Genomic DNA, 27,937 nt, shown 5'->3' with positions numbered 1-27,937 from the left:
CTGGATTTGCCACTGATATACTGTTTAGACATAGAAAGCTATTTCAAGGAACCCTAGAAGCTCATCTGAAATGATAAGATTCTAGAGGAATTGTGGTCCCCAACTTGTGCCCTTTGTAGGCACCTTTCGTAAGCCCAAAAAGAGTAGCGTTGCCTTTTGTCAACATACATGTTCAGTCTATATATTGTTTAGGCATAGAAAGCTATTTCAAGAACCCCAGAATCTCATGTGAAATGATAAGATCCTGGAGCAATTTCGGCTCCCAACTTGTGCCCTTTGTAAGCACGTGTCTTATACCCAATAAGAGTAGCGTTGCCTTTTGTCAACTTATATGTCCAGTCTTCCAAGAAGCTATGTATCTTCTAGGCATAGAAAGCCATTTGAAGAAACCCTAGAATCTCAGATCCTGATGAATGTTGGCTTTCAACTTGTGCCCTTTGTAGGCAAGTGTCTTATACCCAATAAGAGTAGCGTTGCCTTTTACCAACTTATATGTCCAGTCTTCCAAGAGGTTATATATTTTTTAGACATAGAAAGCTATTTCAAGTAACCCCACAATCTCATATGAAATGATAAGATCCTGGAGGAATTTCGGCTCCCAACTTGTGCCCTTTGCAAGCACGTGTCTTATACCCAATAAGAGTAGCGTTGCCTTTTGTCAACTTATATGTCCGGTCTTCCAAGAAGCTATATATATTCTAGGCATAGAAAGTCATTTGAAGAAACCCTAGAATCTCAGATCCTGATGAATGTTGGCTTTCAACTTGTGCCCTTTGTAGGCGCAAGTGTCTTATACCCAATAAGAGTAGCGTTGCCTTTTGTCAACTTATATGTCCAGTCTTCCAAGAGGTTATATATTTTTTAGACATAGAAAGCTATTTCAAGTAACCCCACAATCTCATATGAAATGATAAGATCCTGGAGGAATTTCGGCTCCCAACTTGTGCCCTTTGCAAGCACGTGTCTTATACCCAATAAGAGTAGCGTTGCCTTTTGTCAACTTATATGTCCACTCTTCCAAGAAGCTATGTATCTTCTAGGCATAGAAAGCCATTTGAAGAAACCCTAGAATCTCAGATCCTGAGGAATGTTGGCCTTCAACTTGTGCCCTTTGTAGGCACCTGTCTTATACTCAATAAGAGTAGTGTTGCGTTTTGTCAACTTACATGTTTAGTTTTCCAAGAAGCTATATATTGTTTAGACATAGAAAGCTATTTCAAGAAACCCCAGAATCTCATGTGAAATCATATGACCCTAGAGGAATTTTTGCCCCAACTTGTGCCCTTTGTAGGCACCTGTCTTATACCCAATAAGAGTAGTGTTGCGTTTTGTCAACTTACATGTTTAGTTTTCCAAGAAGCTATATATTGTTTAGACATAGAAAGCTATTTCAAGGAACCCTAGAAGCTCATCTGAAATGATAAGATTCTAGAGGAATTGTGGTCCCCAACTTGTGCCCTTTGTAGGCACCTTTCGTAAGCCCAAAAAGAGTAGCGTTGCCTTTTGTCAACATACATGTTCAGTCTTCCAAGAGACTATATATTGTTTAGGCATAGAAAGCTATTTCAAGAACCCCAGAATCTCATGTGAAATGATAAGATCCTGGAGCAATTTCGGCTCCCAACTTGTGCCCTTTGTAAGCACGTGTCTTATACCCAATAAGAGTAGCGTTGCCTTTTGTCAACTTATATGTCCAGTCTTCCAAGAAGCTATGTATCTTCTAGGCATAGAAAGCCATTTGAAAAAACCCTAGAATCTCAGATCCTGATGAATGTTGGCTTTCAACTTGTGCCCTTTGTAGGCAAGTGTCTTATACCCAATAAGAGTAGCGTTGCCTTTTACCAACTTATATGTCCAGTCTTCCAAGAGGTTATATATTTTTTAGACATAGAAAGCTATTTCAAGTAACCCCACAATCTCATATGAAATGATAAGATCCTGGAGGAATTTCGGCTCCCAACTTGTGCCCTTTGCAAGCACGTGTCTTATACCCAATAAGAGTAGCGTTGCCTTTTGTCAACTTATATGTCCGGTCTTCCAAGAAGCTATATATATTCTAGGCATAGAAAGTCATTTGAAGAAACCCTAGAATCTCAGATCCTGATGAATGTTGGCTTTCAACTTGTGCCCTTTGTAGGCGCAAGTGTCTTATACCCAATAAGAGTAGCGTTGCCTTTTGTCAACTTATATGTCCAGTCTTCCAAGAGGTTATATATTTTTTAGACATAGAAAGCTATTTCAAGTAACCCCACAATCTCATATGAAATGATAAGATCCTGGAGGAATTTCGGCTCCCAACTTGTGCCCTTTCCAAGCACGTGTCTTATACCCAATAAGAGTAGCGTTGCCTTTTGTCAACTTATATGTCCACTCTTCCAAGAAGCTATGTATCTTCTAGGCATAGAAAGCCATTTGAAGAAACCCTAGAATCTCAGATCCTGAGGAATGTTGGCCTTCAACTTGTGCCCTTTGTAGGCACCTGTCTTATACTCAATAAGAGTAGTGTTGCGTTTTGTCAACTTACATGTTTAGTTTTCCAAGAAGCTATATATTGTTTAGACATAGAAAGCTATTTCAAGAAACCCCAGAATCTCATGTGAAATCATATGACCCTAGAGGAATTTTTGCCCCAACTTGTGCCCTTTGTAGGCACCTGTCTTATACCCAATAAGAGTAGTGTTGCGTTTTGTCAACTTACATGTTTAGTTTTCCAAGAAGCTATATATTGTTTAGACATAGAAAGCTATTTCAAGAAACCCCAGAATCTCATGTGAAATCATATGACCCTAGAGGAATTTTTGCCCCAACTTGTGCCCTTTGTAGGCACCTGTCGTATACCCAATAAGAGTAGTGTTGCGTTTTGTCTACTTACATGTTTAGTTTTCCAAGAAGCTATATATTGTTTAGATATAGAAAGCTATTTCAAGAAACTCCAGAATCTCATGTGAAATCATATGACCCTAGAGGAATTTTTGCCCCAACTTGTGCCCTTTGTAGGCACCTGTCTTACACCCATTAAGAGTAGTGTTGCGTTTTGTCAACTTACATGTTTGGTTTTCCAAGAAGCTATATATTGTTTAGACATAGAAAGCTATTTCAAGAAACCCCAGAATCTCATGTGAAATCATATGACCCTAGAGGAATTTTTGCCCCAACTTGTGCCCTTTGTATGCACCTGTCTTGCAAACGCTGCCTTCCAACAAGCTATCTCTTTTAGGCAAAGCTATTTTAAGGAACCTTAATTTTACTCCATGAACCTTTTAATCAAGATGTCTAATGTAACAGCTTAGAATATGGCTTATTTTTATGGTCCCAGATACAGCCCTAAATAATATATTTCTTCGTCATTTTTATCTCGTGATTCGATATCTGTTCTTTTATAAATCTGTTTCTCACACTCTTGACCCGGTGACTCGATGGAAAATATTTTCTCTATGGGATGGTTTCAGAATTACTAGATACAAGTATTATTATAAATATAAATAACTTATGATAATCTGATAAATAGAAACATGCTGCATATTATAAAATAAGAATTTTTTCTTTTAGTTTTTTCTTTTAATTTGATATATATGATGACTATATCTTTGACCATCAGGGGGTGGGGGTTTATCAGAAAAGTGACCATGATATTTGTAAAGAACATAAAATAAGGAATCTAATTGCACTATTTTAGCATATATTTAGAAATGGTCAATCATAATAAATTTGCCAAAAAAAGTCTTGTGAAGCAAAGTGTTTTCTTCACAGCTTTATGAAGCAAAAGTATTGTTCATCATTTATTAACATTTATTGTTTATAATTGTATTTCGTTTGACAGTATGGTGTAGTAATCAGGCACACAAGCTGTAGCCTACTTGAAGGATCTACAATCAATTGCAAGAGACAACCCCATTATGCGAAAAAATATGCAAAATTATTGGAATCACCGTATTTTGGGATTTCAGGAAGGGAGAGGGTCTAATCATCCCTCTATACTTTGTGCCCGTGTATGGTATTCCGGATTGTTTGTATTTTATTTACAACATAATGACTGCAGATGTTATTAACAATTTTTTATTTATGTATTTTAGATGCTGATTGGTCTATATGGGTATCTCAGTGGATATGACGCCACTTTTCCGTTTGAAAAGCCTGGGGACCGCTACAATGACACTCATTATATGGGGATGAGAGTGGTAAGTGAGTTTAAACATTTAAATAAAAACAGAATCAATTACGCCGTTGCCGTTAGACTCTAAAAATGTGATGAACAAACTGACTTCATCGGTGAAAACCCGTTTGTAATGATTTGAAGTCTCAACGGAAATAATTTATCAGCGCAATAAATTGGTTTTGTTTTTTTGTTCGCACAAAATGCAAAACATTTATTTAGAGCGAAAAATTACTAAACCAGAAATACTGAACTTTTTAAGGGAGATTGGAAGGACAAGTTTTTTTTTTTTTGAAGATATACACACAAATGTATTTTTTTTAAATATGGGAGGGTAGGGGAATTTACTTGGCGACGGCCAAAAAGTCAAAGTGGAAAAGTTACCCCCTCCTCAAACGGCTACCCGTGCAGAGGTTTGTTGTTGTGGGTACAGGCACCCTCAAAATCTCTAGTTTTTTACGGTTCTTTCCTTAGTTTCATTAAATTGGCCCTTCCTTAAACAAAGTCATGTGTGTGCATGACAAAAACATTTACTTTATCAAATAATTGCGTAGGAAGTATTAAACATAATAACCTATATGTGCCTCTTGAGGTTTTTTGTTCCCTGTGTGATTTTTTGTATGTTGTTTTTCCATTCTCTTGCGGTTTTAGCATATCGCCGAAAGAAAACAATTTTGCCATCATGCCATAGCTGAGATTCATTTCTACCTATCTATCGGATTAAATTTATAAATTAGGTTTACATGTTCTTTTAGATTAAAAATAAAGTGAGGTTCAATGTCATTGAAAAGGGGGCAGTTTATCTTTTTTTTTCTTTTTTTTTGCTAGTTTAGAATCTGTCTTAAGAAAAACTCTGAGCAATTTCAAAAGTGTCACGGAAATGACCAGACGGACAGACCAGACAATTCCAGAAATACAAGACAGAGAAGACATATTAGACAGACATAAAGATCAGACAGACAGACAGAAAAGAAAGAGAAACAGACCAGACAGACAGACGGAATTGATACAGACGGTGAATTGATAGATCTGAGACTGATAAATCCAATGATATACGCATGTTGTCTTTTTGGTTCAAGTTACAGCTGCAGGCTGGTTGCAAAATTGCTTGTTTCAGAGGGAACATTAAAGAGGACCCTTCGAAGTGCAATCATTTATTTATTGATAGTCGTGACGAGCCGGGTTCGGTGGTATGATTGAAGTATGGACAAGGCCGTTCTTTTTGTGCTACGTATTTTTTTTATGCCGATGTTAACTTTTAAGTAATAGAACTTTGAAGGCTATACGATTGTGATTCCCACCTTACCCCGTTTTCCAGCATTATGTAGATTTCTTGAGTATGTTTTCACACTACAGTTTGGATACCTCTTTCATTTTGTACTTGTTGGGTTACTCGGAAATCTTATTTGATTAGAATAACGACATAATTTAATTCAGCCCCCTTAACATCGCCTTTAATTAACTGTAACTCTTTAATCCCTGAATAATTTAATCATGACTCAGGTTTGTGGATAGAGATTGATAGTTAACATAGGGTTATTTCAATTCTACTGGATATTATGTTGCATAAATTAACACGATTTTTTCGGATAGTTCAGGGATACCGCAGAAGGTGGTGCTTTGATAGAAGTACTGATAAAAATTGTTTCACAGAAGATATTCTGTGACCATCACCTCTTCCCATCGATCATCCTACATTTTATGTTGGGAAATTTAGGTATTTCATAGATTTCTTGCATGACTCCTCATGTGGGGCTTTGGGTTCGCCTATGTATGACTGATGTTAATCCTCTCCATTTAGTGCAAAGCTAGGAGAAGTAGGAAGTTGTCCAGCCTCTCCCGTATTTAAGGAAAACCTCTTGATTTTCTAAGCAACTAACTAACAACAACTTGCTACAGCACCGAGCCGCCTGAGGCCAACACAGCTACGCACGTTCCTCCTCCCTCCCAATCTGTTCATAGCCTTCCTCTTTACACCCCTCCGCCAGCAAGTTCTAATTTTCCTTAGATGTTTATTTACGACATGCTCCCACCCCTTGTCAAGATTTGATAAACTATGAAAAAAGGTCGTTTTTACATTAGGATTTCCCTCTTCGATTTATGTCCTCATGTACCCTTTGCAGACTTTTAGAACATTCCTACAGATACTAGTTAGCCAAATCGTTAACAAAGTAAACGGAGTAACGAGGTTGGCGGTGTAAAAGATCAAATTGTTGCCCGTAGGGAATCCACATAGAAGCCATATTGACACAATAGGTTTGCTGAATCTCAAATATTAGGCTATTTGTTTCTAAAATTAAAAAAGGCGAAGGTAATATTGTCGCACTAATTTAATGTTTCTGCCATATTTGAATCTGTAATTCGTGTTTTTTAAATTGTTTCAAATAGAATAAGTCCGGTATGTTCCTTTCAAATATAGGCTATTATCTGCACTTTCAATCTCGATTATTGTTTAAAGTTGAAATATCGATTACGTCCATATGGGGGAGGATGTAGGACGAAAAGTTGAGATGTTTAAAGTACTAGAAACTGTTTAATTTATATTCTAAAAAGTATTTTCATACATCAATACATACTCAAAAACAAGACCGTGATGATCTTCGTCCCCTGAAAATTCACCATACAACCCTGGAGATCTCTTTATTTCCCAACCGCGTTAAAGGTGTGGAATTTCAGCTATTTAAGTCTAAGTGAGTTTATTTTCTGCTCATTCCTTCGGAAAAGAATACCGAAATTCATAAATGGGATCCATCAATACTTAATGCAATGGTTGCAGCTTGCCCGATTAGAAAGGACTGATTCACTTCAATGCCATAAGTGAAAGAAATCCATGGAAACAAGGGAACTTCTGGTAGAAGAATGTCCAGCTAGTATTAGACGCTAATTATAGGTTTTTCACGTTTTGAATATTAAGCTGGGGGACATGCTGAGGAACGAAAGAGTCTCACACCAAGAAGAACTTAGGGCAAGGGTGTTGTGTCTGTGTTGAAAATTTATCACTCCTCCCCCGGCAGCTTTTATTTTATCCACAGTATAAACATAAAGAAAAATGGTCATACTAATAAATTACTGCAGCTGATAATTATTTCTTTTAGAGGGGATGGGTTGGGTTGGAGGCAATGGGTCTTTCAAACCTGAGCTTCGAACCAGAGTATATGGGCCCGCCCTTCCTTAAAATTAAATCAATTCAAACTAAGGCGATGTTTTTTAATACCTTTATGAATTAGATGTTTTTCTTTGGAATCTTTGTCTTACAGGGCTGCACAGCTATGGGAGCTTTCCTGGTGCCGTTTTCCTACCTCACAGTTTGGGAAATGACTCATTCTTTACCAGCCGCGACCTTAGCAGGAGTGCTTATTCTTTTAGGTATACTTTTTAACTATCCAGTATAATGATTTATGTTTAATTACTTGATAACCCATATTTGCTTCAATTCAAAATTACCTCGATTCGTGTAACCGAACTAATACTAGTTCAGATGTTTTAGTTTTGTTTTTAACATCTTTTGGTCTGTATTGACGTATTTGTCTTTTTTAATCCTTTTTTCTCTCACTCTGCTCTTCTCTTTCCCTCTCTTCTTCTAGTTATCTCTTTCTCCCTCTTCCCCTCTCCATGCTATCAGTTCTATTTAGGTAGAGCCTCTTGATATTTATATTTTGTAATCCGGGTAATAGGTAATTATTTATAATTTTAAGGTTCAAGTAATTTATATTTTTAACGCCCAAAATGACTCGGTTCCTCCTTGGACAATAATATAAAAAAGCACGTTGCTCCTCAGTATGCATATCAGAGGGAGAGGGGTCAGAAGGAGATCTCTTCTTTAAAATTAACCTAAGATACCTCACATTTCAGAGGAATTTATAAGTATTGTGCCTAATCATACACTTTCAGGTCTTATTGACATTCGAGAGAAGGGGGGTCTGGAAAAGGATCTTGTTTAATAAACGCTAGGCTCGGTTTTTTTTATGGTTTAATTTTACTGTAAGATCTAACGTGGAAGTGATGAATGAAGAGCAACAGAAAAAAAAATCTGACGAGAATGGGAGAAACCTCTTTCTCTCACCTCACAAGGTACAATTAGGAAGCAAGTTCTTGTTCCCTACCGAGTTTTGTTTGAGATCTGCTGACGTGTTTTAAAAGACGTACTGGAAATAAGAAACCAGGGAGACTTCCTCTTCCCACTTAGAGGTTGAATTTAGTTATGTTGATATTTGACAACCCTATTTGGTTATTTTTATTGCATTATCACTTATTCTTTAATTACTGTATAATATGAATGTGATTTTATTGTTTTTTATGCTTTTTTTTACCCTGCAGTGGAACTGACGAACAATGATAAAATAAAGATTCCCACCAAGGATTTAAGGATCCCCCTTCGCCTGCTTGAAAAGGCATTATTAGGACACACACTCTTACTCCCCACTGAATTATGTCGAGATCCCGGATCCTTTTTGAAAAATGACTTGATCACAAGCAATAAGGGATCCTTTTCACCCTCCTTTACTGTCTTCAAATCGGTCCCTAACATTAAAAAGGCATAATTACTACTACTAACAACTCATTGCAGCACCAAGCCGCCTGAGGCCATCACAGCTACACACGCTCCCCCTCCATCCTAATTTATTCAAAGCCCCCCTCTTTGCATCCTCATAGGAATTTCCCATTTCCCTTAGTTTTTTTACAATGTCCTCCCATCCCAACCGCGGACAACCTGCTTTCCGTTTTGCCTTAGAGGGTTGGTCAAAATAAGACAATCTTTGGCCATCTGTCTTTCTTCATCCACAGAACGTGACCTAGTCATCTCAATCTTTCTCTCATTACAGCTCTAGAAAGTGGGATTGAACTACACTTTGTATAGCCTACTATTTGACATACGGCGAGTCATCTGTGTACCAAAACAATCCGTTGGCAATTTCTCTGGAAAATATCTAGCAAATCTTTCTCCTTTTTTCGGAGTGCCCATGCTTCAGAACAATATTTGACCAATGTAGCTTCCTATATTCTAATCCTGGTTCGCAGATTTATCTTCCTATTATTCCATGCTTTTTTCAATCGCGAAAATACACCCTGACTATTCTACTTTTAACATCTTCACTGCTCCCTCCCCCTTTACTTGTAATAATACCAAGGTAAGTGAAGCTGTTTACTTGATCGATCTTTTTGTTACCCAACGTCATTTTTTCATCTTCACTTATTCCTAGTCTTAGCGACTTACTCCTCTTAGTATTAATATTCAACCCTATTCCAGAACCCTAAACTTGCAAAACATCTAGAAGTTCATTCATTTTGCTCACATTCTCATCTAGGGTGCTAAAATCATCAGCATAAGTCCATGTAATTTTTCTTCCCCATTTGATTCTGTGTTCTCCCATTGCCTTTCTTGTGCTCTTCAAGACAAGGTCCATCATAATCATCCAATTAAATGGGAATAGAATATAACACTGCTTAACTCCTGATTTGATACGAGACCAGCTACTAACCTCATTTCCTACCTCAACCGCAGCAGTGTTATTCTCGTATATAGCACTAATCACTTAATGTATTTGTCTGGTATACCATACAGGGATAAGACCTTCGCTAAAGCTCTGTACTTGCTCATAATCTATGAAACTGAGGACTAACGGTGATTGATGGCTCAGACACTTCTCTATTATTAACCTAAGAGTGAAAATTTGGTCGACACATCCTCTGCCCTTCCAAAAACCGCACTGTTCTTTTCTTACAACTTTGTTTACAACATCCCTCAGTCTAAAAAGTATCATCATGCTAAGTAATTTTCTACATATAGAGACCAAGTTAATGTCCCTATAATTACCACACTCACTCTTTATCATCTTTCTTATTTAAGGGTTTGGTTAAGGTTTTTCTAAAATCGCTAGGTACTTCACCTTTTTCGAAAATCATTCATAATCATCAGTAACTTATTACTAACCTCATAATCACCATATTTAAGAAACTCATTTACCGCACTATCAGCACTGGGGGGTCTTATTATTTTTCAATACTTTTAGTACTGGTACTAATTTTTCCTCACAAAATAAATCCTCCTTCATGTCCAAGGTTTCAGAAACCTTATGATTCTCATATATATCTTTTCCTTTAGCTCTATCCCGGTTTAGCATATTCTCAAAATTTTCTGCCCTTTTCTCTTTAACCCTTTCCTTATCACTAATTGTCGCCCCATTCCTATCTTTAACTTGGACAAGTCGAAATTAAGTACTCCCTCTATATAGTATTGCTTTCGAATTATTTCGATTGGGATTTGACAAAAATCTTCGAGTTATGGTTCCTATAATATGCACTCTGTGCATATTTATCTTGCCTTCCCCTCAAAATTCGCACCTAGTTTTATCCAAATTCAATAATCCCTTCTGGTAAAGATCCTGAAGACTGAAATCGAGTGACTTTTTGTTACAAAAGTCTCAATGAGTATGGACTCCAAGATACTCCCCTAGGTTGAAATCCGACAAGCTCTTCTGCTCAGTTCCCTGATGAGAAGAATTTAGGGACTCCCCTTCTTTTCTTCTTCCGTAAAGGTTGGATTGTGTCCAGATTCCCAAAAGTCGTAACTAAGACAGTTTCTTATGAAGTTACGTTGGGGTTCTGCAATTTTTCTTTATGTAGATATCGAATTTGGACACGAAATTTGTTTCTGATCCCATCAAGAAATTAATTCTGGATGGATGCTCAAAAACTCAATTAGAACACTTATTCTTACTTCCACTAAATCTGATTGGGATCCAAATGTGATTTTAATAACTAAAATTTAGGTATTCGCTCCATCCTCTATAGAGGTTAGGTTGGTTGTTGGTCTTTAACAAACTTAACTCGGACATTTGCTCTTAGTTTCTATGATTTTGGTCGAGATATTTGCTAGTTCTTCTGATAGATGTCCTAATAGTAAGAATTTAAGCCCCCCTCTGTCCTCAACACCCCAAAGAAGCAACTAAGACACCACACGTTACTGTGTATCACGTCTTTTTTAGGCTTGACCGCCACTTCTGACAGTTATGCGAAATAAATGATTCCAGAAACCTCACCTCCCTTCCCTCAATTATCCATTTTGAATTGATGCTGGACTTAACTCCATGCTATGCAAGAGTCTGATATTATATGATCCCTAAAAAATTCATTTTCGGAACTACGATGGTTTTGCTTTGCTTTCTGTTTAATACTAAATAAAAAAGAAATCTTTTTAAGTGAAATTAAATTGTAAGTAAAGAGCGACCATGCCAGTAGTAACTGAAACTATAGCAGGATTTTTGTTATGTAATCACCATTTTCTTTCTTTGTTATGTATTCTTAAGCCTCTTTGTTTTTGCATTCATGTCTAATCTTTATATACCAATGCTTCCAGACTGATAATCATTCCTTCGTACAAATACACAAGGGATGCGCAACTGACAGGTTACTTGAATTTGTCTATTCAGTAATTAAAACTGTCATTTTCAAACAAAAACTACTTTATTATTGGCTTCCATAATTTCCTTTAAGCAATTTTAATTTGACTACAAGGATTTTTTGTCTACTACAAATATGTTTCAATTCAAAGTGGTAAAAGTACCGCCATAATAAGAATAGAGCAAATATGTTTAACATTGTCATCCGATCCCTATATTGTGGTGTAATGTGCGATTAAAGCAACTAAGCCTTGCTGATTTTCCTAGGACATCGATTTCTATGACTTTTTCCTATGACCTAACAAGCTACAACAGTAACAACAAAGTCTTTCCGTCAATTTTTTCAGTTAATTGTTTTACATTGGCAAATTTGAGCTTACTTCCAAGAATTGGGCAATTACGATTCAAATACGATTATTTTGTATCTTAGAAAGTCGATTACAATTCGATTGCAGTTAAATTGGAAAGCGCAAAATCAATTGCAGCCTTGCGGTTGTTTGATTAATCGAGCCTATCCATGCATGGAACAATAATCATATTAAAATTTATTTTCTTCTGATCCTTTTAAATAAAAAAAAAAAAAATGTTGAGAAATTGTTTTATTCAGAAATTTGGGATTGGTATAAATTAAGTAAAAATTCAATGAAACTAAACTTAATCCAAGGGATCATGTTGGATATTATACTTGCTATTAATGATTTAAAAACCGTAACTTTTTAGCTTAAACCGTAAAGTAATGAAATTAAACTGAACCAAATGTAAAAGTCATGGCGGATCTTGTATTTGTAATTAGTGACTTCAAAACCACATTTTAAATCGTAGCAGTTCAACTGCAATAGCATACTCTAGATTTTAGGAATAGTTTAGAACTTCAAATGTGAAATTTGGCACTGTATTTCGTTTTATAGCCTTTCTCTCCCCCTAGCGCTTAAAAAAGATTTTTAATTTATTTTAACATGAAGTTAAGGTCCTATATTTACTTTTAACTAGTAAAGAAGGACTTTTATTTCAGGAATACTTATCCTTCCCAATCTGATTTTTTCAGATTGTTTCTATGTTTCATGTAGAAACATTATGTTTTGTTTCATCCCTGTCTAAGAATTAAATAAAAAAAAACAAGTTTTTTTAAATGAAAGTAAGGAGCGACATTAAAACTTAAAACGAACAGAAATTACTCCGTATATGAAAGGGGCTTTTCCTCCTCGACACCCCGCTCCTTACGCTAAATTTTTTATTGTTTTAAAAAATAGAGTTGCGAGAAAGAATCAAACTTTAGCGCAAGGAGCGGGGTGTCGAGGAGGAAAAGCCCCTTTCATATACGGAGTAATTTCTGTTCGTTTTAAGTTTTAATGTCGCACCTTACTTTCATTTAAAAAAACTTGTTTTTTTTATTTAATTTCTGAAAGTTTTTGAATTAATGCATGTCTGATTTTGGCTCTCCGTACATAAATTACTAAAATGAATTTTGCATATTAATTCTTTTTTTGGCTAAATGGCTTTCTCTTAGTTTTGATCAGACGGTTTTGAGAAATAAGGGGTGGGGTAGGAGGTCTAGTTGCCCTCCAATTTTTCGGTTACTCAAAAAGGCAACTAGATCTTTTAATTTTTAACGAACGTTTTTATTAGTAAAAAAAAAAACGTAACTTAAGAATTAACTTACGTAACAAACGTACATAACTTACGTAACTTACGTTACGTTTTATCCCAATTCATTAAGAATGACCCCTGAATCAGAAAGGCCGTAGAATAAATAGTTGAAATTATTTAAAAAAATTTTAGCATAAAGAGCGAAGTATTTATCTCCTCCTAAATACCTCGCTCTTTATGCTAAAGTATTTTTAGAACCCTTCATATGCGTAATAATCTCTGTTCGTTTTAAGTTTTAATGCTTCTCCTTACTTTCAATTGAAAAAACTTTTTCATGTTTAGATTTTCATTGTTTTTTTTTATAGTAATGCTAGAAAGTCCTGCGCCCTTTTCATTGAATTTCTCTTCCCCCATGAAATACTCCTCCAAGGAAAGATCCTCCCATATAGCCCCCTCCCCTGAACCCCACACCCAAACCAAAAAAATCCCCCTGATAACGTCGGTACACTTCCCAGTAACCATTACTGTATGTAAACATTGGTCAAAGTTTGTAACTTGCAGCCCCTCCCCCAGGGACTCTGGGGGGTAAGTCATCCCCAAAGACATAGTTATTATGGTTTTCGACTATGTGGAACAAAATGGCTATCTCAAAATTTTGATCCGTTGACTTTGGGAAAAAAATGAGCGTGGGAGGGGGCCTAGGTGCCCTCCAATTTTTTTTGGTCAATTAAAAAGGGCACTAGAACTTTTCATTTCCGTTAGAATGAGCCATCTTGCAACACTCTAGGACCACTTGGTCGATACGATGACCCCTGGGAAAAAAAAAAACAAAAAAAAAAAAACAAAAAAACAAATAAACACGCACCCGTGATTTGTCTTCTGGCAAAAAATACGAAATTCCACATTTTTGTAGATTAGACCTTGGAATTTTTTCTATAGGGTTCTCTGATACGCTGAATGTGATGGTGTAATTTTCGTTAAGATCCTATGACTTTTAGGGGGTGTTACCCCCTATTTTCCAAAATAAGGCAAATTTTCTCAGGCTCGTAACTTTTGATGACAAAGACTAAATTTGATAAAATTTATATATTTAAAATCAGCATAAAAATCCAATTCTTTTGATATATCTTTTAGTATCGAAATTCCGTTTTTTAGAGTTTCGTTTACTATTGAGCCGGGTCGCTCCTTACTACAGTTCGTTACCACGAACTGTTTGATGATACAATTTTTTTTTGTCTCTTGTGGCTTAATGTTAAAATATTTGCATGTTTATGAAATTAATATTAATCAAACGAATTATTACCGTGGGATTTCATTATGTTCATTTTGACATTTTTCACCAAGGGGTGAAAAATTATGTTTTTTTTTGTTTCTCCCTGTCTAAGAATGATACAAATTTTTTTGTCTCTTGTGGCTTAATGTGAAAATATTTGTATGTTTATGAAATTAATATTAATCAAACGAATTATTACCGTGGGATTTCATTCTATTCATTTTGACATTTTTCACCAAGGGATGAAAAATTATGTTTTGTTTTGTTTCTCCCTGTCTAAGAATGATAAAAAAATTTTTGTCTCTTGTGGCTTAATTTGAAAATATTTGCATGTTTATGAAATTAATATTAATCAAACGAATTATTACCGTGGGATTTCATTGTGTTCATTTTGACATTTTTCACCAAGGGGTGAAAAATTGTTTTGTTTTGTTTCTCCCTGTCTAAGAAAGATACACATTTTTTTTTGTCTCTGGTGGCTTAATTTGAAAATATTTGCATGTTTATGAAATTAATATTAATCAAACGAATTATTACCGTGGGATTTCATTGTGTTCATTTTGACATTTTTCACCAAGGGGTGAAAAATTATGTTTTGTTTTGTTTCTCCCTGTCTAAGAATGATACAAATTTTTTTGTCTCTTTTGGCTTAATGTGAAAATATTTGCATGTTTATGAAATTAATATTAATCAAACGAATTATTACCGTGGGATTTCATTGTGTTCATTTTGACATTTTTCACCAAGGGGTAGCCCTAAAATTGCAAACTTGCTGCTTTAAAATGCAAGTGCATAATCGTTGTGGCCTTTTCTATCATTGCTCCACGAACTCTTTGTAATTCATTTAAGAACTACTAGAATCAAGTAAAATTCTTCTCCCAGAACAAATTCTGGGCCTTACAACTACCCGCCCCCTTTCTTTTAGCAGTTTTTTGGTACACCCTTTTCCATGGTAGTAGTGCTTCTACAATACAAGTTTGTCGCAGTGTTGCGTTGCATAAGTTCAATACACCGTAAAACAGTTTCTTTTCTTTGCTTTCTCTTTAGATGACCCCGGTCATTCGGTGTATCAGTATCTAGCTATCTGTCCTGTGTCCATTTACACTCCAACAGTCTCCTTCTTGAACTCACTACAAATGTGCATTCAAGATAAGCCAGGGACGCCCTTGTATGTGAAGACTCCTACTTGGAAATATACTTTAGTTGGGTCAGTTGTAATGGTCCAATAAATTTTTTTCGGTCCAATTCCAAGATCCAACTTTATTTTTGAATCTTCTTCTTTGACACAAAACATTTTGAAATGAAGTTGCACATAAAATTTTCACTCTAATTGACTTTTTTTTATAGATCATGGGCTTCTTACCTTGAATCGTTACATATTACTGGATCCCATTCTTCTTTTCTTTATTTCTGCTACAGTCTACGGCATGGTAAAAACTCATTCTTTCCGTGACAGGTAAGTCCTATACATGTCGAAAGTAAAACTAAGCTGGCTGTGTGCATATATGAATATGTGTTGTACGGCATATGTCCCTAAGCAATTGTTTCTAGCCCCCGCCCCTGAAATTTCAAGATTGTACCTATTCATATAATTTGCCGTGTTTTCTACTCTTTAGATAAATTAGCTTCAGCTCCTCCTCACCAAAAATGCCTACATTAATGCCTACCTAGCGAAATTTAGTGTAAGGCCCTTTTCTTGTCAACCGACTTTGATTAGAGGAATACTGCTTGAGTCCGCCAAAAGCATGGCCATCAAGCTTTGTCAGATTAAAATTCGCGTCAGGTCTAGACTTAAAAACCAGTCCCATTTGTCAACTTTTAAAATAGACTGCTATTTTAAACTCTGACTTGGATTAGTTGTATTACTTGTGTATACCGCTATATTTTTGTTTCATTCACAAATTGCAATTCTGGTGAAACTAGGGTGTTAGCTGCCGGAGGAGCTGGTTTGCCTCGCCCTCAAAAAAAGAGAATACACACCTCTATTGCTCTTTAGATAGTGATAGTGACGTGTGACAAGAATGGCATTATTGAAAGCCATTAAGTTTTATATTTGACCATTCCCCCACCCCCTTCTAAAACACATGTATATTTTTATTTAAGAACTTCTTGGGTATGAACTTGAGTCTTTTACTTTCAAGGCAAGTCTCGGGACCAAAAGCAACCATATTCACCGTATATTTACAGTTTTACAGGATTAAATATTTACATACACCGTGTTACGGTGTATGTTTATACTGTATGCATACACCATATATGTATATATATATATATATATATATATATATATATATATATATATATATATATATATATATATATATATATATATATATATATATATATATATATATATATATATATATATATATATATATATATATATATATATATATATATATATATATATATATATATATATATATATATATATCTTCCCATTATATTTTAAAGTAGCAATAGTATTTTCTTTGCCGTTTGAGCCGCGTTCCCATTGTAAAATGTTTGCGTCCGCGTTTCCCTGTTGTAAAATATGAAACGAATAAGAATTTCAATAGGGATAATTTCAATAGGGACAGTGAAAAACAAATAAAAAAAATTTCGAATATTTTGAAGACACAGTTGGTCTCCATCATCAGCAGAAACACTGAAGTATTATAATTAAAACAAAATATATTTATACAGAAAAATTCAAATATTCAGAATTTTTGTATTTGATTTTTAACTGTCTAATAAAGGGCTTATCCCTATTGAAACTCTTATTCGTTTCGCCAAAGAAAGGCAGTGTGGTCTGTGAAAAAAGAAGAAAAAATTCAACGTAAAATATGAAGGGAATATATTTCCCTTCATGTAATCAAATTTTTCAGCACGTACATTTGTCTCTTGAGCTTTAGAACACTAAAACTCAAACTATTTTTATTTGAAGCCAAAAGCATTTTTTCACATAGGAAGCTTGTACATTACCTTATATAAATAGCAAAAATTGATTTGCCAAAAACAGGGACATTTTATTAATTAGTTATAGGGATTGAATGAAAATTATTAGAAGTATATAAAATTTTGTAAATAAAAGCGAGAAAATTGTGTTAATAAGTATTGTAAACACATTTTCCGGATCTGAAGACAGGTTCCATTGCTAAAGAAGGTGCAAAACACGCCGAGAAAAATTTGGACACCTAGCTATCAATGTTTTGGCCTGTAACTGAAAATTAAGTCCAATTTTTTGTATTTAGTCTGTAATATAACATAAACTTATATAAATATAAGCTTATTTAGTCTATTTGAGCATTTAACTCTATTTGAATTATCATTAACTAAAGAAACATGCAAAAATTAAACACAGACAAATGCACGAAGTGTTTCGGCAAATTGGTCTGTCCCATCGACCCTTTGTTTATTAGACCTTCTATTCTGCAGTGTTTGTAAAGGTTGAGCATTTGTTCTTGCTTGAGCCTCGTTCTGTCTTACTTATCTTTCTATCTCGCTTTCTTTCATATAAGTTATTTGCACATCGCCACAGAAAAAACACACCCAAAAATTATAATTTATTAATTGTAACTTGCTATTAGTGCACGAGCGCATAAAAAATTGGTAAAATTTTTGAAACAGGAATTAGGCGCCCTCAAAAAAAGTTTAAAAATTCCTCTACCCAAAGAGAGTTGAGTATTTATTTAAACATCCTTGAAAATTTACAATATAAAGTCATATTTAGACGGTCTTTTTTTCAGGCCATTTTCTCTATCATGGTTTTGCTGGATGTCTTTTACAGGCGTTATGATGACAGGGGCTTTAAGTGTCAAGTTTGTTGGCCTATTTGCTGTGGTTCTTGTTGGCCTTCATGCTATAACGGACTTATGGGATATTTTGGGAGATCTTAGCAAGCCTGTGGTAAGTTTTGTTTCAGTATTTACAATGCTGTGCGAATCTTTAGTGATAGTTTTAAGAGTTGAGAGGAGTATAAATAAAGGGATAAGATATTTTGTTGAAGTATGAGTAGGTATAATGAGTAATAAAATAGATGTCACTACTTTTTCCTGTTATTTTATTGCATAAACAAGCACGATTATCAGTGTTCAGTTTTTCCTTCCAAATTAGTCTTCTTTTCATCTTAAATTTCATCCATAAACCTCTAGTCAAAAAAAAATATTTCAGCCTCCTTGGCACTTTTATTGAAGATACATAAAAAATTGCTTGCCTTGAAATGATAAATATGTTTTTCTTTTTAAGCCAGTTTGACTAAGTCCATAATGAAGTGTACCAAAGAGTTTTATCTCAAAGTAAGTCAGCACTAGAAACCAGGTGACCCCGAAAAGCCTTTAATTTTTTTATCTTCAGGTTTCAACACTTTATGTATGTGCAAACAAGCAACTGAGCTATCCAGGCTTTATGAAAGCAGCTTTTACCTATACGAAACACTGTATACGTTCACTTTTGCTCACTCTGTTATACTGAGCGAAGTACAAAATGCCTTTTCTGGAGCCAGTTTGACTAAGTCCGTGCTTAAGAGCTTTCTATAAACCAAATGACAATTTAAAATGTTTAAATTATTTTTTTTTTGGGAAGGGGGATGGAGACCTTTTGAAAACCTAAAGTATGCATACTGCGCTATGCAGGTTTTGAATAATCGGTGTATAAATGAGCAGCTAATTCTGATAGTAAAAACTGTATACACTCTTCGATATATCAACTATACTTTAAGATGCGAAATGACTAAATACTTTGTCAGAAGCCAGTTTGACTAAGTCCCTACTAAAGTGCGCATAAAAGCCTTCTATCTGTATTAGCAAATGCTAGATGTTTTTTTTGTTTTTTTTTTTTGCTTTTTTTTAGCAGATAACTATCCCTTTTAGATATTGAATGGATTAGAATGATAGCGAATTTTATTTTTTTGAATTTCTGGTGGAGAGGTGGAGCATTCTCTCGTTAGGTTTTATTTCAGCCAATGTTGCCATTTATGCGTTTATGTTAATAAATGATTTTTTCACTGATGGCTATTACCAGCCATTAACCAAAAAACAAAAGCAAAAGAAAACTGGATATCGAGTTTAGACATGCTTTTTTTTTGTAGATGCCAGGAATAGTCTTCAGTTGACATCTATTTTTTTTGCCATAATTCAGGAACTGTCTTACAATTGCCATTTGTGACTGATTTTTACGCTCAGATTTGGAGATAAAGTAAATATCTTTCAATAACATACAATAGTATGTTATGTAAAATGTACATCAACACTACCTAATATACATTAAATATTATATACAATATGATACAACTATAATAATAATACAATGCACAATAGTCCGCTATGTACTACATACAACAGCACTGCCTAATATACAGTAACAGTATTCGACATACAATGTACAACTGTAATAATAATGCAACGCACTTTAGTCCACTATATACAATATATAACAACGCTATCTAATATATAATAACAGAATTCTATATGTATTCAATCGTAATAATAACATAATTTACAATAGTTTGTGTATAAAAGATACAATAGCACTGCCTGATGTGCAATGAGACAATTGTGCCATATACAGTAATATACAATTACATTATAATTATATGCAATACATTATAGACAATAGTCCGCTAGATACAATATAAAACAGCACTACCTAATGTACAATATCAGTGGTCCATATACAGTATAATACAATATACAATTGTAAAATAAAAAAGATATAGAATAGTCCGTTATATGCGATGTGTTACATCCCTGCCTAATGCACAGTAACTGTAGTTCATATGCAATGTATAATAATATACAATTGTAGTAATGACACAGTATGCAATAATCCGCTATGCAAAATTTACAATAGTGCTAATTAATAGTCTTTTAAGTAGTATTACAGCAGTCTTTTATTTTTCTAGTGATGTAATGCTAACCACCCAATCAAATAATGTAGGGTGAGGGGGGGGGGTCTAAGCGTGAAGTTTTGAAGTTTTCTTTATTACCGGGTACTTGATGCTTTGATTATAAAGTTTTTTTTATCATATTATCTGGATCTACCCCCGAAAATAAAAATCTTCCCTGTCTCTTTTATGTAGCACATAATCTTTATTAAATGTATTGTAATGTTAAGACTTTCTTTTTCAGTCATATACTGTGAAACACTTCTTTGCCCGTGCTCTTTGCTTAATTGCGTTACCATTGGTTGTGTATATGGGTATTTATGCCATTCATTTCCAAGTACTAAACTTAAGGTGAGTGTCTACCCTAATCAAAAATAGCTAGTGCCCTTCTATATATTAATTTATTTCATGTAAACTTAAAGTGTCTTTGCTAGCATTAAAAATGAATATTTTTATAAACAGCGTGTTCTACATACAAAGCTTGATGATATGTAAGGCAACCTGACTTCTCCTTTAAAATTAGGCATAAAAACAAGGTCAAACATTCGAAAAGCTCAGATATCATAATACAGATGTCTTGGACAATCTTAGATGCCATAGAAAAATGCTATGGTTGCATACAATGGTTACCTCTGTAAACACAGGATAACTAATGTGGATGGGGTGGATGTAACACTACCTACCCTTCAGTTTCGTGTAATAAGTCTTGTAGACTCCTCTATGGAAGCTGCTAGGGTTGACAACCTTTCCTACAAAACTGTAATGTTGATTTTAAGAGAACTTTTTTTTAGCCAAGGCTTTAGTAATCTATTCTTAGTTCTTCTCCTGTTGTTAGTTTGTTTCTTATTTCTTTTTTGGCCAGTTTACCGGAAACCATATAATAAAGTATCTATCTAGGTTTTAGTTTGCGTATAAATCAGCTTCAAAGGATTCTAAATGTATTTTCATAATTCAAAAAATTAATTCAAATTATTAATTCAAAAAATCTGTAACGAGAAAGAGGTTTAAAGGCTATAAATCTTAGTTACTTTTATGTTACCGAATATACATTTGCATATGCGTTCACTATTTTGTACATTGTTTGTAAATCTAACAGAAGACGCTTGTGTTGAGGAGCATTACTTTATAAAGAGTCAAGACGCACATGACAAAAAACACCAAGAAATCCTATACTTGGGCTTGTGCAAAACACTCCAAATATATGATACCAGTGGCGTAATTTCGTCAAAATCCTGGGGGGGGGGCTGTAAAGTTTGAGCCGATTTTCCAAAATAAAGTGAAAATGAGAGTAAAAACTAAGAATAAGCCATTTAGTACCATGAAGGTACTATTTAGTATTATGAAACTACTATAAAGATATCTTATATCACTATAAAGGAAAATATGTGCTAAAAACTCTGATCTGTTTCTGTTGATGCTTGACTGATGTAGGTTCATCTTAGTTTTGACAAGACTTTGGAAGAAACTAAATTTCAGCGGGGAGGGGGCAAACTGAGGTCTGGGGGGGGGGCAGTTGCCTCTCCCTTGGCTCATATCAAATTACGTCCCTTTATAATCCTATTCATAGCTAAAAAAAATTGTGGTAGTATTTTTTTAACTTGATTTTGTAATTTTTAAGCTCTAAATTACTGGAGAGACTTCTTTTTCCCAAAAAGTTGTTTAATCATATTACAAATTTTATTTTCAAAAATCCTAGTTAATATTGGTAAAAAAAAGGTGTTCTCCCTGTACTTACGATAGTCATCACAATCCTCATCTATAGCCAAAGACATAATCACAGGTTCTTTTTGAATGAGTTTATAAATATACCTCCTTTGAAACAACCATCTACCGTTTCTACTAACGCAAGTTAGACACATACCAAAATAGGCTTTGCAATACTCGAAAACATTGGATCAGAACTGGTAGCACTACGTCTTATTTCATGCTAACAATATTAATTACTTCCTAGTTATTGATTTGTATAAAAACAAACTCGTATTGCTTGGGAGGGTTGTAGTGGTCATAAGTACCTTCATCTCTCTATTCCCCGATTGAAGTTTGTACGTTAGTACAAATACCAGGGACTGAGCTTTGAAGGTGGAAAGAAACCATTTTTTGGAAAGGAAAGGTGGAAAGAAACCATTTTTTGGAAAGAAAAGGTGGAAACCATTTTTTGGAAAGGGAAGGTGGAAACCATTCTTTGGAAAGGAAAGGTGGAAACCATTTTTTGGAAAGGAAAGGTGGAAAGAAACCATTTTTTGGAAAGAAAAGGTGGAAACCATTTTTTGGAAAGGGAAGGTGGAAACCATTCTTTGGAAAGGAAAGGTGGAAACCATTTTTTGGAAAGGAAAGGTGGAAACCATTTTTTGGAAAGGAAAGGTGGAAACCATTTTTTGGAAAGGAAAGGTGGAAAGAAACCATTTTTTGGAAAGAAAAGGTGGAAACCATTTTTTGGAAAGGAAAGGTGGAAACCATTTTTTGGAAAGGAAAGGTGGAAAGAAACCATTTTTTGGAAAGAAAAGGTGGAAACCATTTTTTGGAAAGGGAAGGTGGAAACCATTCTTTGGAAAGGAAAGGTGGAAACCATTTTTTGGAAAGGAAAGGTGGAAACCATTTTTTGGAAAGGAAAGGTGGAAACCATTTTTTGGAAAGGAAAGGTGGAAACCATTTTTTGGAAAGGAAAGAAACCATTTTTTGGAATTGGTGGAAAGGTGGACCATTTTTTAATCTCTTGCCTAATCTTTTTGCATGTTTATACCGGCAAATTATTCAACACCGTCAACAGTCAAATTAATTGCAATTATATTTTAAAACTTAAATTACAGTTCACTTTGATTGTCGGTGGCATAAAAAATGTGATGTGAAAGTATGCACAAAGGCTCGTCGCATAAAGTAAAATAGAACTAAAGTTTTCTTGTGAAAGATATTAAAGAAAACTGTTTTTCTTTTCGACGAGTGACCCCGTTCCATGGTAGTGCCATTTAAATGTGAATTTAAGTCCCTTGTCAGCAAATTATGATTTCGCAAGAAAACAGTTCCTTGTTTTTATTATGACATATAATTACAATTATCATCTGTTCAAAATGTCCAGGTGATTCAATTCTTTCCGATAAAATCTGCACTATTCCGCCTTAATGCTATCAGGAGTCCCCCAATTGTAATCAGGAGTCCCTAGATTCACTCACCAGGCTATTTTGAAAATTTTGAGAAAACTAAGAAGAGGAAACGAATTTTGTCGAGGCAAAAACAATTAATTTTTTTTATTAGTGATCTCCACGTTCACAATACTAGAGGATTTCATCATATTCATATTAATGCATATTAATCGATTGGACAAATTTAGCCGAACTTCCGCCTTGTCATAGCACAATACTTCAGACAGTAAAGGTTTTCCTAAAATCACTATGTATCTAAAGCATCTCCCTTATCTTACGATGTAAATCCCTCTTTGGAGAAAATCTCCTTTTCAGAGAACCGAAAAGGTTCTCCTACAATTGACGATAAATTTAAAGGGATTTTGCCACTACTTATGAATTACTGATGATTATGAAAGAAGTTTTACATTTAGAATTTTAGAAGATGTATTTTAACTATCGAGGCTCCTAATTTCTAAAATTTTATGGTTTTGCAAGCTTTTGGGCTATTTTGTTTAGTGCAAACTGTTTAATAGGTCCTAATATTTTTAATGAGACCCAAAGCCAAACTATGAATTGCTTATTACCTAAGAAAGGAAAAACAAAACTTTTGCCTCTTGTAAAACTTGAGTTTACAAATTTGTCCCCTTTTCCTACGGACTGGTCGACACTATGGATACATAACCTATTTCTTTTGTCTGTCGCCGGCTTTGAAATATTTGGAAAGTTTTGGGATACCCATTATTTCCCTTCGCTTATCTGACCCTTAACTTGTAAAAGTGCTCTGCAGGACCCAACTAAGATGCTGATTTTATTGATAAAGATTTCTCTTGATATGAAAAACGCTACACGTGCTTCCAAGATATTAGGGGTTCAAGTCTCTGTAATGCCACATTTTCTTTCGTAACGAACTTTCAACATTTTTGACATTGCAATTACATATTATTTTTTTCAGTGGAAATGGTGATGGTTTTTACTCTTCGGCATTTCAAACCAGCCTTAAGGGAAACAACCTACATAATTTCAGCACCCCTCAAGGTATATATCCTAATTTTTGTGTTTAATTTTGTCTTTTTTATTTAGTTTATCGAGGTAGGTTAAATATTACACGTCCTTACTGAGAATTCTTTGCTAAGGTAGGCTACAGAAAAAATATCGTGAAAGTGTAGTTTAAGGAATTGTCGCCTGGTCTGATGCTGATGAGTTGGGAGAATGAAAGTTTCAGGAAATTATATACTGCCCGAACAGGGCTTATGTGTCTGCTCGTTAACATCTTCAAGTTCTTTTTTTTTCAGCTAAAGATAATGGTCAGACTTTCTTTTTAGAATGTGTCTGAAAATAGTTTTTGATCTTTAAAACATTCCTCGATTAGGTCTCATCAGTTGGTTGAATTTTTAGAGCTGTATATTTTTACTAGAATATAACCATTTTAAAATGGCAACATCAAAACCACCGCTCTGACAAGGAAAATTTCAATGTTTGAAATAATACATAATGAAGTTTTATGTAACATATAAACTAATATATATATATATACTAGCTGTTGGGGTGGCGCTTCGCGCCACCCCCCAAGCCCCCCCGCGCGCGTAAGTCGTTACGCGCCATATTAGTTACGCGCCATTGTAGTTGTGTCCCTATGTCCCACCTGTGAATATAGATATATATATATATATATATATATATATATATATATATATATATATATATATATATATATATATGTTTTTAACTACGTAAAACTTGCGAATATACAACATTCTTTGCTGTCCCATTGTCTGTGCATATAAATAGATTTTCAGGTTTACCGACTCTTGAACATGCAACATATAATGGTCCATGGGAAAACAATCCGTATTCAGATCTATACCTCATGATTCTAATGATTGCCCTTGAGCTTTGTTGATGGTGATTGCTAATCGACCATTCCCTGAGTCGCCATCGTCATTTATATATCCCCCTGTGCACCCTGGCGTCCCCTTTGTAGTTATGTCCCTGTGTCCCGGTCGTCATTTATATTGCCTGTGTCCCGGTCGTCATTTGTGTCCCGGTGTTCCAGTCTGTGATTTCTCTTTGAGTGTCCCGGGCGTCATTTATATTCCTTGTGTCCCGGTGTCCCGGTCGTCATTTATATCCCCCTGTGCCCCCCGGCGTCCCCATTGTAGTTGTGTCCCTGTGTCCCGGTCGTCATTTATATTCCCTGTGTCCCGGTCGTCATTTGTATCCCGGTGTCCCGGTCTGTATATACATTCGTTTTTTAGTTTTGTTTTTCTCCTTTATTTTTTTCCTTTTTTCTTTTTTTTCTTTTTTAGTTTATTTAGATTTTTAGATTTTTTAGTTTTTTTATTAGTTTTTAGTTATTTTGTAGTTTTTACCATTTTTTTAGTTTTTTTAGTTTTTTTTTTTTACTTATGTCCTGGTCGTCATTTATACTCCCTGTGTCCCGGTCGTCATTTGTGTCTCGGTGCTTTGTTGATTGCTAATTTATATTATATTTATATTTATATTTTTTATATTTATTAATATTTTTTTAGTTTTCTTTTTCTCTTATTTTTCAGTTTTTTCCTTTTTTTAGTTTTTTCTTTTTTAGTTTTTAGTTTATTTTTGTTTTTTACCTTTTTTTAGTTTTTTTAGTTTTTTTAGTTTTTTAGCTTTTTTAGTTTTTTTATTAGTTTTTAGTTTTTTTTTAGTTTTTGCCTTTTTTTAGTTTTTTCAGTTTTTTTTAGTTTTTAGTTTTTTACCTTTTTTTAGTTTTTTTAGTTTTTTAGCTTTTTTAGTTTTTTTTCTTTTTAGTTTTTTTTGTAGTTTTTACCTTTTTTAGTTTTTTTTCTTCTTTTGTATTAGTGTGAAATAATTCAGACGTCATATGCGGACAAACACGACGTCACTCGACAGACAGACAGACAGACATAACCCACAAACAACTTATTTTTATACATATTTATTCATATTTTTTTAGTTTTCTTTTTCTCTTTTATTTTTCAGTTTTTTCCTTTTTTTTAGTTTTTTTCTTTTTTAGTTTTTAGTTTTTTTTAGTTTTTTACCTTTTTTTAGTTTTTTTTAGTTTTTTTAGTTTTTTAGCTTTTTTAGTTTTTTTATTAGTTTTTATTTTTTTTGTAGTTTTTGCCTTTTTTTATTTTTTTCAGTTTTTTTTTAGTTATTAGATTTTTACCTTTTTTTAGTTTTTTTTAGTTTTTTAGCTTTTTTAGTTTTTTTTTCTTTTTAGTTTTTTTTGTAGTTTTTACCTTTTTTAGTTTTTTTCTTCTTTTGTATTAGTGTGAAATAATTCAGACGTCATATGCGGACAAACATGACGTCACCTGATCCATCCACAGATCCACACACAGACAACTTATTTTTATATATATAGATGAAATAATTCAGACGTCATATGCGGACAAACACGACGTCACTCGACAGACAGACAGACAGACATAACCCACAAACAACTTATTTTTATACATATTTATTCATATTTTTTTAGTTTTCTTTTTCTCTTTTATTTTTCAGTTTTTTCCTTTTTTTTAGTTTTTTTCTTTTTTAGTTTTTAGTTTTTTTTAGTTTTTTACCTTTTTTTAGTTTTTTTTTAGTTTTTTTAGTTTTTTAGCTTTTTTAGTTTTTTTATTAGTTTTTATTTTTTTTGTAGTTTTTGCCTTTTTTTTATTTTTTTCAGTTTTTTTTTAGTTATTAGATTTTTAGCTTTTTTTAGTTTTTTTTAGTTTTTTAGCTTTTTTAGTTTTTTTTTCTTTTTAGTTTTTTTTGTAGTTTTTACCTTTTTTAGTTTTTTTCTTCTTTTGTATTAGTGTGAAATAATTCAGACGTCATATGCGGACAAACATGACGTCACCTGATCCATCCACAGATATTAGTATGAAATAATTCAGACGTCATATGCGGACAAACATGACGTCACCTGATCCATCCACAGATCCACACACAGACAACTTATTTTTATATATATAGATGAAATAATTCAGACGTCATATGCGGACAAACACGACGTCACTCGACAGACAGACAGACAGACATAACCCACAAACAACTTATTTTTATACATATTTATTCATATTTTTTTAGTTTTCTTTTTCTCTTTTATTTTTCAGTTTTTTCCTTTTTTTTAGTTTTTTTCTTTTTTAGTTTTTAGTTTTTTTTAGTTTTTTACCTTTTTTTAGTTTTTTTTTAGTTTTTTTAGTTTTTTAGCTTTTTTAGTTTTTTTATTAGTTTTTATTTTTTTTGTAGTTTTTGCCTTTTTTTATTTTTTTCAGTTTTTTTTTAGTTATTAGATTTTTACCTTTTTTTAGTTTTTTTTTAGTTTTTTAGCTTTTTTAGTTTTTTTTTCTTTTTAGTTTTTTTTGTAGTTTTTACCTTTTTTAGTTTTTTTCTTCTTTTGTATTAGTGAGAAATAATTCAGACGTCATATGCGGACAAACATGACGTCACCTGATCCATCCACAGATCCACACACAGACAACTTATTTTTATATATATAGATATATATATATATATATATATATATATATATATATATATATATATATATATATATAT

General features: G+C 33.8%; 1 protein-coding gene and 1 long non-coding RNA gene across 3 annotated transcripts in view; one reads left to right on the top strand and one right to left on the bottom strand.

Moving 5' to 3' along the window:
- LOC136029537 (protein O-mannosyl-transferase 2-like) overlaps positions 1 to 27,937 on the top strand; it is a 76,974-nt gene that overhangs the window by 25,541 nt on the left and 23,496 nt on the right. For both annotated transcript variants that reach the window (XM_065708007.1, XM_065708009.1), the window contains 6 exons: positions 4,074 to 4,178; positions 7,411 to 7,519; positions 15,761 to 15,869; positions 18,142 to 18,301; positions 20,521 to 20,627; positions 24,348 to 24,430. In XM_065708007.1, the coding sequence (XP_065564079.1) occupies positions 4,074 to 4,178; positions 7,411 to 7,519; positions 15,761 to 15,869; positions 18,142 to 18,301; positions 20,521 to 20,627; positions 24,348 to 24,430 (673 nt within the window). The remainder of the gene's footprint in view (positions 1 to 4,073; positions 4,179 to 7,410; positions 7,520 to 15,760; positions 15,870 to 18,141; positions 18,302 to 20,520; positions 20,628 to 24,347; positions 24,431 to 27,937) is intronic.
- Positions 25,843 to 27,896, bottom strand: LOC136029540 (uncharacterized). The gene is made up of 2 exons (XR_010618063.1): positions 27,303 to 27,896; positions 25,843 to 27,236 (listed from the first exon to the last, which is right to left on the bottom strand). It is a non-coding gene; the product is annotated as an uncharacterized LOC136029540 (long non-coding RNA).

Source organism: Artemia franciscana, chromosome 7, assembly GCF_032884065.1.
Source record: "Artemia franciscana chromosome 7, ASM3288406v1, whole genome shotgun sequence".
Lineage (NCBI taxonomy): Eukaryota > Metazoa > Arthropoda > Branchiopoda > Anostraca > Artemiidae > Artemia > Artemia franciscana.
Note: the sequence above shows the minus strand (reverse complement) of the source record. Positions and strands in the feature narration are given on the sequence as shown.